This window comes from Panicum hallii, chromosome 6 (genome assembly GCF_002211085.1).
Source record: "Panicum hallii strain FIL2 chromosome 6, PHallii_v3.1, whole genome shotgun sequence".
In the NCBI taxonomy this organism is placed as follows: Eukaryota; Viridiplantae; Streptophyta; class Magnoliopsida; order Poales; family Poaceae; genus Panicum; species Panicum hallii.
In genome coordinates this window covers 44,678,487-44,690,528 of record NC_038047.1, presented here as the reverse complement: position 1 = coordinate 44,690,528, position 12,042 = coordinate 44,678,487, and the positions used below count along the sequence as shown (strand labels likewise).

General features: G+C 46.5%; 1 protein-coding gene across 1 annotated transcript; it reads right to left on the bottom strand.

Annotated features, from left to right (window-relative positions):
* Positions 1 to 2,574: 2,574 nt before the first annotated feature.
* On the bottom strand, positions 2,575 to 11,753 carry LOC112898390 (calcium-dependent protein kinase 27-like). The gene is made up of 3 exons (XM_025966713.1): positions 11,073 to 11,753; positions 10,872 to 10,979; positions 2,575 to 2,710 (listed from the first exon to the last, which is right to left on the bottom strand). The coding sequence occupies exons 1-3, from the start codon at positions 11,717 to 11,719 to the stop codon at positions 2,575 to 2,577; spliced, it is 891 nt and encodes a 296-aa protein (XP_025822498.1). The 5' UTR covers positions 11,720 to 11,753.
* Positions 11,754 to 12,042: the final 289 nt, after the last annotated feature.

The window sequence follows — 12,042 nt, the reverse complement described above, 5'->3', positions numbered from 1 at the left end:
ACAAGATTTTATTCTAGATTTTGTGCACAGGTTACACTATTCAAGTCCAAGACCTCAAAATATTTTCATAATTTTTAAAAATCTAGAATTGTAGATATTAAATACACAAGATTAAACAAGCATTATCCATGATTAAACCCATACATTATAAAAATATTATATAAACAGTAGGTTAATTATTTTTCATAAATACCGCATGTCAAAGCAAAACTAACTCAATTGGTTTTACATTTTTACCATTTTTCTTCTATTTACTAAGCATTTTCATACTTTGCAACCACTTAAACTAACATTTAAATTAGAGACAAAACTATATGGAAATTGAAGATCAACCCATAAGGAAAGTTTTAGATCTTAAAACAAGGAATCCAACAAATTTTAGCTTGTATTTTTTTGATTTTTTCCTAAATTGCTATAGAATTTCAAAGTTTGCAATATAAAATAACAAAGGAGTCCTTGAAGGCACTATTCATTTGAGTCATGGGCTTCGCAGACAGCCCCCTGGGCTTTTGATTCTTTCAACCCGAGATCCTTGGCCGTGGTCAGAGGGGGGGTGCGGGTTTGACCGGCCAAATCCGGCGACGGTGATCGCCGGCAGCGAGGGTGGAGGGGCGTGGAAGCATCACCAAGCTCGTACGCACCTGCAGACGCCCGGGATTGGGGTCGGGGTGGCCTGTAGCGGCGGCGCGACGAGAGCAGGCGGCCGGCGGCGGAGGAGAACGGCGGAGGCGGCGCCCCGGTGGTCGTAAGCGGCGAGGAAGGGGTCGGAAAGCTTCAAGGCGGTGTGGGGAAGCTAGATGTGGGGTCAATTGGAGTTAAGAAGGGTTGGGAAGGGGTGCTCCACGGCGAGCAGGGGGCGGCGGCGGGTGGCGGTCGCCGGTAGTGGCGCTCCGGTCAAAATTCGATGTCGTTTAGGGGCTGGTGAGTTAGTCTGGGCATTCAGGCTACCCGAATTTTTCGGGTCGGGCTTTTCGGGCTTTTGGGGAATTCGGGTATTCGGAAATGCTACCCGAAATCGGGTTTTCAAAAGCTAAGCCCGAAATTTCGGGTACCCGAATATTTCGGGTTCGGGTAGCCCGATTTGGCCTGAAATTTGATATCAGGTTAGAAATCAGTGTTACATGTACAGATTTAAAGCATGATCAATAGTTAACAACAGCCAAACAAACGAGTATTAAAGAGCATGCAAGACTGCAAGTCAACAAAAATAAGACTAAGAGAAGTTCGTAACAAGAGTAAAGGCATAGAACAGTAGAACACAACATAAATTCGGGCTATTCGGGTAATTCGGGTACCGCGGCCTACTACCCAAACAAGCCCGAAATTAATTCGGGTTTCACGATTCAATACCCGCGGGAGCCCATTGGGTATCGGGCTTCGGGCTAAATGGGTTCGGGCTCGGGTTTTTCGGGTTTCGGGCTTCGGGCTTGGGTTTTATGCCCAGGCTAACTGGTGAGCACGAGCAGGGGTTGGGGAAGCTTGCTAGGGGGTCGGTGGGGGCAATGGGCGGTCGACAGCGGCTGTCCACGGCGGCCAGTGGCTCACCGGAAGGAGGAGCGGGCAGCGGTGGTGATCGGGGGTTCTGGGCGCTGTGCAGGAGGGGAAACGAGCACAATTGAGTCGGGCAGGAACTGAAAAAGCTCAAGAGAAGGAGATTAGAGGCCCGGAGGGGATGCTCGGCCCGTGCCATGACGGCGGCGAGGCGTCGGCCGGGCGGCGTCTGGATCGGCATGGCGCACGCGGGGGAGGGCCAGCAGGGGCGAGTTAGGGCGGCGGCCGGCGTTCAAGTGATGCGTGGGGAGGGTGGAAGCGGGAGGTGGAGCGGCAGCGAGCAGCACAGCGGCGGCCTGGGGAGCTGCACTGCGCCGGCGGCAGAGGGGGCAGAGCAGAGCGGGGCGTGCCAGAGGAAGAAGAAAGGAGGGGGGGTCCGAGGGGTCTTTTTGGAAATTTCAAAAATCTCAGGGACCCTACTATAAAGTAAGATTTCCCGCTGATCCAAAATCCTAATAAGGAAATGAACAAAATAGAAGTTGGAGAGTTTTTCAAACCCTACAACATTGCTTTAGGGTTCAAGTTCAAAAACCCAAAGTACATAGCTTTAATTTTAAATTTTGAAGAAAAGTTGTATTTAAATAAGTTTTGTCCTTAGTGAGGTAGATTTCATACAGTTTTGGACATAATTGCAAGTTTTCATGCAATGTCACGATGACTTGCATTCTTACATTTTGATCATAAGTAAACTTTGAAAGTTATTTTTATACTTCAATTATTTTGCATAAAAGGACCCATACTTTTGCATTAATCACATCTAAGTCCTTATTTGCACATAAACACCCAAATTTCATATAATTCAACATATCTATTATAATTTCTTTTCTAATGTGATACAAACTTGACACCTAAGGTGTCACAAACTTCCTATGTTGTTGATTCTACCTCCCATTCTTACCCAATTAACACTAAAGGGCCCAATTTTTTTTAAAAATTACATAAATACACTTTTTCCCTTTGCACTTAAATTTGAATACACATACATAGGATCAAACATGCACACTTTACACTAAAATTTAGGGTTTATAATTCTAAATACTTGAATGTCACAACGACGACCTCGACGTCGATGCTTGCTCGGCCGATCCCCGACCGTTTTTCCGGCGGCGACAGCGGCGGCATCCACACAGCCGAGGAGATCTCTCCGGTGGTGTCACTGCTGCATATGGTGCATGATCAGAGCATGCAAGAGGATAATGGGCACCACCAACACTCATGGTCACTACTATGCGTCTATGCCCAGTGGAGGGACAGGTGGAGCGTCAGGAGGTGATGCCATATGGTCGACATCATCGGCATGCAAGTCTTGACCTGGGCACAGCCTCCAGGCCCACGCCTGGATCCGATAAGATCGATCCCGACGACCTCTCTCTCTATGATGCACCCAGGTGGTGGTAGACATTCGGTGAGCAGCATCAGATAGCTGCCTAGCTAAGCCCACAGGATTTTTGCTTGCTGGTGGCTGCATGCTTTCAGCAGGGAGCACGTTGCCGAATTAGAGCAAAGGCTTATGGTCAGCCTCGGCTGCAAGAGTGATCACCGTGCGGTGGTGGCGGACCTCGCTAGCATTTAAGGCCTGTTTGGTATCCTGCCTAAGGTGCCATAGTTTGCCTAACTTTTCTGCCTAAGGTTAGTTCTTCAATTTGGACGACTAAGGTTAGGCAAGTTGTGGCGCCTTAGGCAGGATACCAAACAGGCCTAAATTTAATGCGCAGCAGTGAGCGCAGCAGCGTTTCCGCCCGCTCCCAGCGAGCGTTTCGCGAGCCGCCCGCTCCACTCTCTCCTGCTTTCTCTCTCTCCTTAGTTTAGCCTGGTTGCCTCATGACCATGGGTGCTTATGGCCTGGCATCGTTCTACAGTGTTGTCGCCGGACGGACGGTCGGTCAAGCCAAACTAAACTCCAGTCCGCGGAACTCGAATCCAAGATCTCTTACCTCACACACAATTTATTTACCACCCTACCTACATAGCACACGTGATTTTGAATAAGATATCTTCCTTTTAGACTAATCCGTAAATGACCCTTTAATCTCGATTGGTAACACCAACCGGAACTAAAGATACTTTTAGTCCGGGTTGGAGCTACCAACCGGAACTAAAACTAAAAGGTCATCCTTTAGTCCCTATTGGTGTTATCATCCGGGACTAAATGTTTACGACTTTTAATCCCGATTGCAGCCACCAACCGAAACTAAAAGATGTATTTTAATCTCAGTTAGTGGCTCCAAGCGGAACTAAAACTCCCCACCGCACCCTAGCCGTTGAATCCGGAACTAAAATCTTTATTAGTTCCGAGCCCAACAGTAGCCGGGACCAATGTTAAGGATTAAAGATTATTTTCGTGATTATGGTCGTATATAGTATTATATTGGCAGAGCCCGGCATATACTGGGGTCCGGGGGGCCGGGCTCCTCGTCGTCGATCGGCCGGCCGGTTGTCTCCGTTTGTTTCCTCGTCGCATGAAGGGTTTAGGGGTACCCAAATAACCACAGTGGTGCATGTAGGTCAGCTTGGTGATGAGCTACCTGTCATGTACGTGCTTATGTATGACGATATTGCTGTAAAATACAGATGATATGTGGTGCATGTTCTATGGAAGTAATTCTAGTTTGATTCCTTGAAGTGAAGTGATTGTCTGAGATAAATTAAGACGCTAGCAGCTAAAAAGATGTAACTTCTACTTATTCACTTCCAGCCCGAAATCACTTCATACTTAATTTTTAATCTAATATTTAATTTAGAGAATCACTGAGAATCGCTTTCAAACACGTAAATCACTTCTCCGAGGAAACCACTTCTCATGGTTTAATCAAAGGACCTCACCAAACATGCTCTAAAACTGTGTAATAATGTGTTTGCGAGCATGTACCTTGCTTACACACATATGTCACGTATTCTAGTGATCGAGCAGGCGTACGTTGTTTCATCAGCGAGAGCCAGTTGAAGGCATCTAATATATACTGTGTCTACATATATAGCAAAAAAATTATATATCATAATTGCCAAAACGAATTATAATTTGGAACGGAGGAAGTAGTTTGTCGGTACATACAGACAGAAGTACCTTCTACTAGAGTATCCAGCCTAAGGGGTATGAGGTTATCCATAACCTCGCACTAAACTTCTAGGCGATAGGGCGTAAGATCCGAGCCTAACAACTGGGGGCACAATCTCCGAACCTCCTCCCACGTAATAGCAGGTCCGGTGCCTCCACGTGCCCGCAAGGATGAAGAGCTCAGGAACAGCTACCACGGGTCCGGACCACCGCGGGATGGTCTTGGGCCCCCACGTGTGGAAGCCGGACCCCTAGGAGCCTGAGCGCCTGGGCCAGCCAGGGGGGCCCGGACCTCCCACCCCACCAGGGAGGAGGTCCGGTGGCGCCACGTGCCCCTGAGGAAGCGGCCGCTAAACCAGCACCGCCACGTGTCCGGTGGATACCAGCCTTCTGCGAGAAGCCAGCCCAACTACCGTATTAAATACGGGTGGTTGGGGTGCGCGCACCCAAGACAGAGCATGGGCTGCCCTCTGACACGTTGGGCAGGTATGGGTGATTGCATGGTAAGCCCGCCTGTTATCGAGGCGGCGCGTCACATCACAGCGCCGCGCGCGTGGACGAAGGACGTATGGTCACATCACAGTGCCGCGCGCGTGGGCGAAGAGTTATTATAACCTACTGCAGGAGGCCACAATGTGCGCTGCTACAGTGCGCAAAGGCTACATCACGGCAGGTTAGTATAGCCCCTTCGCCTATCAGCGGGAGCTGACTCTACATCGATAGCATGACTCCCTCTACGCATGTCAGCGGCAGCAAACCCTATGCTAGCAAGACGGCACGAGACCCTAACCAGACGGAGGATACGCACGGAGGCGGACGAGGAAGATCTCCGGATCTGAGGCATTTAAGACTCCAATGTGTACGTTATTTAATATATCGCCGGGTCCACCTGTCGGGACCCCGCTCAGTGTACGCGCTCCTCTTGAGCATATAAAAGGGAGAGAGCGCACGTTAGAAGACACACACAAAAGGGTTCACACTCACGCAGGGTCAGCAGTTCCTCCCCCAAGCTTACAAACAATACATCACACAGTGGACGTAGGGTATTACGATCAGACGGCCCGAACCACTCTAAACCCGTGTGTGCTACTCGTGTTCATACGCCTCTAGATCGAGCATTCCTTGACTACCCCCAAACTCATCCTAAGCTAGGATTAGGCGGGTGCACTCCGCCACTCGGCCGGAGAAATCCTCCGACATAGTTGTTTTAGATTTTCTAAATTCGTAGACTTTGCTACGCACCTAGATATTATATATATATTGTGTCGGTTCGGCTAAAAAAAATATATTCTCGCACTATCAGGATACGGTTCGCTTGGACCCTAAAATGGAAGCATGCATGCATGGAATTTGAACATATGCATGCACGGATCGACAAGTTTATAATCTCCTGGGGTTGCTAGCAGCTCTTTATTTGTCCCTTGGCCAGTCGGCCCCAAGAGTTGGCTAATCTGTGCATCTATGCTGCATGGCCCTTAGGAGCTTCAGAAGCGTATCCGCGGCGCTTACCGTAAAGTAGCATATGCTTGCGTCACGCATTCAGATTACTTGCTGCTGGTGCTGGCGTCGCCTTCATTTCTCTTTGCAGTGTTCTGACTTCTAACGACGACGTGTGCTCCGGCCATTCGAAGCTTTTTGTGTTTGGTGGCCTCGGCCCAATCCAAACACCAGACACAGGCGATTCTTCAATTTGTTTATAGACAGGTGAAGCATGCATGATGTGTTGTTTTTTACCCTAGGAAAAAATAGTAGTGCAAACCGTACATGAGTGGCAGCAGCTTGGCATTTATAAAGAAAGAACATGGAGGCAGCTAGCACATCTTATGGACGACCATGGAGAGATCTGCAGAATCTTGGGTGGCCACACACGTTTCCGACTTGGATCGTTCGATCTGGCCCATTATATTCTCGTAATAAGTTCCATTCTCTTATTATACACTACTCCCTCAGACAGATTATTTTTGTATCATTACTTCCTTATTGTCCCCTTGATCAAGCTAGCTCAGGCATGCTGCGGCTCTCTCTTCTTTTGTACAGATTAACACGTTTCGTAGCCTTGATCGATGTGTTCTTGCTTGGCCACAACAAAAACTAGGACTGGGTATACACTGATTATACAAAGGATCGGAAGATATAAATATATACGCATATAATGCTCGCTCATCGGTTGACTTGCAGAGCTGCTGGGACAGGTCATTCTGGAAATCCGTTGATTAGATGCCAACTTGGCCAGTTGACCATTCTTTGCGATGCTGAAACAAGCTGCAACCAAGTTGGAGCAGCTGACACAGTCTCCAGCAGTTATCTACTCCTCTCTAGCTAGTCCATACTACCCACACCAGCAGAATTTGTATATTCACAATTATTCCCACATGCCTGTTCTTCACAGCTAATCATCTACCGCCGAGGAAGACATACAATTAGTCGCGTTAAAAGAGTATTATTTCTAGAATATAATGGAAGTAAGCAACCATAGCTCGCCGATTGCATGAGGGCATCATGCCAGTGGTGTGTGTGTATATATAGACGGCGGCTGTTGTTTGTGATGCAGTTAGAATATACTTCCTCCGTTCCAAATTACAGGTCGTTTTGGTAAATTTAGATACATAGATTTTGCTATGCATCTAAATATACTTTGTGTCTACATTCGTAACAAAATTTATGTATCTTGAATGAACTACAATTTGAAACGAAAGGACTAGTCAACATATAGTAATAGACAAGCTATATATTGTGACACAATTGAGTGACACGTGGCTACAAGTAGTAACAAACGGCATCTCTACACTAGGTAAAATGTTGCCTACTCATGCAACATCTTTTAATCAAAAAGCAGCTATTTTTTTAATTGAAAAGCAGATTTTCCAGCCATTTGGGTTAAAAAAATGTTAGCAGACATATTCGTCAGAAACCACCTGTAGCTAGCGCGCTCATCACATCGGTCACGATCGAACGAAAGTTCTTCGGAACCAGCAAAGGGTCGATCGGTCCACAACAATAATATATATTATATATGCTTATTGTGGTTAGTTGTTGCTAGCTACTTGAGGCATATACTTAAGAGCAGATTAGATGAGATAGTGGTATATATATATCTATATATATAATTTTGGGTTAGATACGTTCTACGTTATAAAGAATAGCTACGAGTGCGTGTAGAATGAATTTTATATATATATATATATATATCAACAAACGAACGGGACACCTTTTCAGGCACCAACCGGCCGGTCGGCATGTGCTGCTGCTGTTTGCATTGGTCTTCTCGACAGCCAATTGGGCTGACTGTTTCACATACGATGTTACTACGCTCGATCAGTAACTTCTTATTATTAGTTCATTCGTAACAGCGATGGGGTAATATATATATATATATTGGTAGCTAATCAAATGTGGAAAGGGCGACATGTACATGAACACTGGCCTCTGCTTCAGCTAATAATCGTCGATCTCCCCCTTCTATGCCGACATGGCTGGCTGGCTGCGACTCCCATGCACCTTTTCTTTTTCTTTTTGATCGAGGACTGGCTGCATGCACATTTGGAAGGGCATATATGCAGGTGCATTCTCTCTCTTGAAGAGCAGGCGATGGATGTGCCGTTTGGTGTTCATCCTCCTCCTCGGATTAAGAGGTTAATGAGAGGTTAGGATACATACGATCGAGTTGTTTTATTATATTCAATCACCTAAAAAAGCTAGGTCGTTGTAAGGTGTTCGTGGAGCTCCACTTGCATCACATCGCCGCCATGGTTCTTAAACATCCTTTCACTTTCGATATATATGGAGCTGTTTTAATTCAGGAATGCCACTCTTTCTTTTATTTCGGAGAGCTAATCTTAACTGCACGATCATCACGTCCCTACTTTTCGTATATTCTCATGCATTCTCAAACAGCTAGCCGTGTAAACATTCTTATTATTGTTGACTCTATCAATCTCAAGATTATGTCGCTCGGTGCATGGTTTATTATATAGTTTCCAGAGATAAGAAAAGAAAAGGACCGTGTAAAATGTTAATTATATATGTTCCATTATTGAGCTGATTGTTCGCCTCAATATGTCGACATGACAGCTGAAAAGAAAAAAAAACTATGCAATATAATAGCTTTGGTCATTTTCGTGGTAGCCGGGTGCTGGTTTGTTACTTCGATTGCAACCTCTCTCTGTTGAACAGGTCGGGGAGCATCATCACGATCAGAGCACGCCCATCATATCATACAGCGTTAGCTGACAGTTTTTCTATTTAAATGTTTATTTCAATCCACAAGGCACTGCTGACACTGTTGCCTCCGCTCATTGTTAACTAGTTATTGTTATCATTTCCTGGCCCCTTCCGTCACATTTTCATCATCAGTGCTACGTTGGCGAGCTATCAAGATTATTTAGGGGTCAAGAAAACCGAATCGGTACATACTCATTCCTTCCTAAATTATATATTATTTTATTCTTTTTAAGTACATAGTAGAAATAATTATATTTAGAAAATTTTAAACAACACACTACGCCAGAAGCCCTAATCTGAGATGCGCCCTAGGCAAAATGCTAGACGCGCAGCTGTCGCGTCCCGCATTACCGCGTCGCAGATAAAAAAGTAATCTGAGACGCGCCTAACGCGCGTCTCAGATTACCAAAACGCAAGACGCGCCTCACTTACGGCTCGTCTCGCCTTGGCTTCACACAGGCTTCCCTGGGAGCCAAATGCAAGACACGCTCTAGGCTAGGCGGGTCTCGCATTAGTCTAAGATTAGAGACGCGCCTCACTTACGGCGCGTCTCGCCTTGGCTTCACACAGGCTTCCCTGGGAGCAAAATGCGAGACGAGCTCTAGGCTAGGCGGGTCTCGCATTAGTCAAAGATGGGAGACGCGCCTCATTTACGGCGCGTCTCGCCTTGGCTTCACACAGGCACTCCTGGTCTCGCATTAGTCACAGATGGGAGACGCGCCTCACTTACAGCGCGTCTCGCCTTGGCTTCACACAGGCGCCACTGGGAGCCAAATGCGAGACGAGCTTTAGGCTAGACGGGTCTCGCATTAGTCACAGATGGGAGACGCGCCTCATTTACGGCTCGTCTCGCTTTGGCTTCACACAGGTGGCCCTGGGAGCCTATTGAGAGTCGCGCCCCAAGCGAGGCGTGTCTTGCATTAGTCTACCTCCAACAGGGGCCTTTTTATTCCCCAGCTGCATCCTGGAACTAGCCAGGATTTGGCAGCTGCAATCAAATACCTGCAAAAGATTTCAATTCACAGAATTCACCGCAATCATCGCACGCATCCATACAATTCACATAGTGCGATACACACAAGGAAAGATGGTATTATATAACACATGTACAATCAATTAGCAACAATGATCGATAAGAACAATAGAGTACATGCAAAGCAAGTCTCTCAATCTAGCTCAATGTCGCGGGCCGTGCTATCGTGGATGGAACTCCCCCTTTGTGTTGACCACCTCCATCATGAGGAATCCCGCTAGCCTCTCTCGGATATCCTTCACGTTACCAAGCGTCGTTTGATTGAAATAATCATCTTCGTCCTTCGAAATATAATTACAAGCAGTTAGAATACAAGATGAAGACAGATTTTTTTTAATTATAACACGTGATAATTCTTACCGTGAAATCCGGTTTCTCTGCAACTAGAAGCATGTTGTGGCAAACATAGAACCCACATGAGTTACCCGAGGGTTGCCGTGTGCACTACATGTCAAAGATAGATAGAAATTAGCATTTTGCGACACTTAGAACCAAGAAAACATCGTAATAGTAAAGCGATTTAGTTATAGTAGTTACCGTCCACGCGGTGTGATGTGTAAACGCAGCTTGACGTTGCTCTTTGTATCCTTCTTTGTCCCTAAGATGCCTGTCAAGAGACCTAAACACAGACATCCGGATGTTATATTACAAATGCTTCTGAAATGGGCAAATGATAAAAAACTAAAGCAAACAACAAACTTACTCGTCAAGGATTGAGATGACTAGAGAATAATCACGTATCTGAGGCGCGCCCGACTCATCTGATGGAATGCTCGAGTCAAGGTAGAAGACTTGCTTGCTCCTGACATTGATGATGAGTGTAACCCAATGGTTGCCTGGGTTGTACGGCACCACAATGTGCTCCTTGTCAGCATGTACTCGCATGCACTTCACCATGTACCTAACCAAGTTGAAATGGAAACAAGCGGTTACATGTGTTAAATGGAAACAAGTGACTACATGTGGCTACAAGTTGAAATGAAAACAAGTTTAATTGTTGCATGTGCGCACCTGACCAAGCTATCTCTAGCTGTCAGCATAAATGTCACCGTCATCAGCTGTGGGTCAATGTACCCACACTTCTTTCCGGTTCGACGCCTTGTCTCTTGTTGCATGTGCCTACACGATCCATATGAATTGAAATAGAAACGACTTAAATTGTTGAACGTATATCAAATGCATTGAAATGGAAACAAGTCTTAATCGACTTACAATGCAAAGCACCGAATGAGAGAAAGATCCAAAGCGTCGAGGTTGAAAAGGTCGAACAAATCGCTCCAGGCAACAATAAAGATGTTGCTGTTGCCCTCAAGCTGCAGAAAGTGCCGCTCTTCGTATGACACCATGATTTCCTCGGCTTGATTGACATTTTGCATGTAGTACTTGTGCAGGTCCATACAATATGGACCTGCTGCCCGAAGCTCAGAGACACTAAGCAAGGCCTTTCCAACCCTGTACTTTGGATTCTCAGAAGTGTAAGCCCTTGTGACCGGTTGTTTTATCCGCTCCACCTTTTTCTTACCCTCTGAGATCTCCCGCTTCGTCGCCATCGGCCTACTCTGCTTCTTCCTCACAGGATTAGCCTTGCTTGGCTTCTTGGGAGCGGTAGCTGGCTCTGTCGGAACAGGTGGAGGGGGGGTAACCTGAGGCTGAGTAGGGACAGGAGGATGCGGTTCCGATAACGATTCCCGTGTATCCGGCAGCTGTGGGCATGGCTCAGAAAACGTCGGTGGCACTGCAGCACTCTGTGGCTGAGGTTGACTGGTCGGTACTGAATCTGCATCTGCTGGATCAATATGAATACCAGCTCTCCGCCACTGAACCCTTCTCGCAACTGCATCCCGCAAAGTGGTGGTCATGTCATCTGGTGGCACCTCCAGCTTGATATTCTTAGCAAACTCATGCACGTAGTCAATCTTGACCACAGCACAATCAGCCCTGACCTGCAACAACATCAACAACAACAACAAAGCCTTTAAATCTCAAGCAAGTTGTACATACCAAAAGAAAAAAAAACAAAAAGAAATAGGAGAAAAGAAAAGAGAGGCAAAGACCAATGCACTGACCTGGACACCTTCAAGCTGGGACATACCGGGATACACAAGCCCGTTCCCGACCTCCATGAAAGACGAATCTCCGACCAGCTGCACGAGAAGACTGCATCGGGTCGGACGAGCCAAGC

Bases quoted from the DNA above. Each gene is read 5' to 3' on its own strand.
- LOC112898390 (XM_025966713.1), bottom strand. From the start codon at position 11,719: ATGACCACCACTTTGCGGGATGCAGTTGCGAGAAGGGTTCAGTGGCGG. The intron at 10,980-11,072 runs GTAAGTCGATTA...TGGATCGTGTAG, and splicing joins CTCATTCGGTGCTTTGCATT to GCACATGCAACAAGAGACAA. The intron at 2,711-10,871 runs GTGCGCACATGC...CACCATATGCAG, and splicing joins GCTAGAGATAGCTTGGTCAG to CAGTGACACCACCGGAGAGA.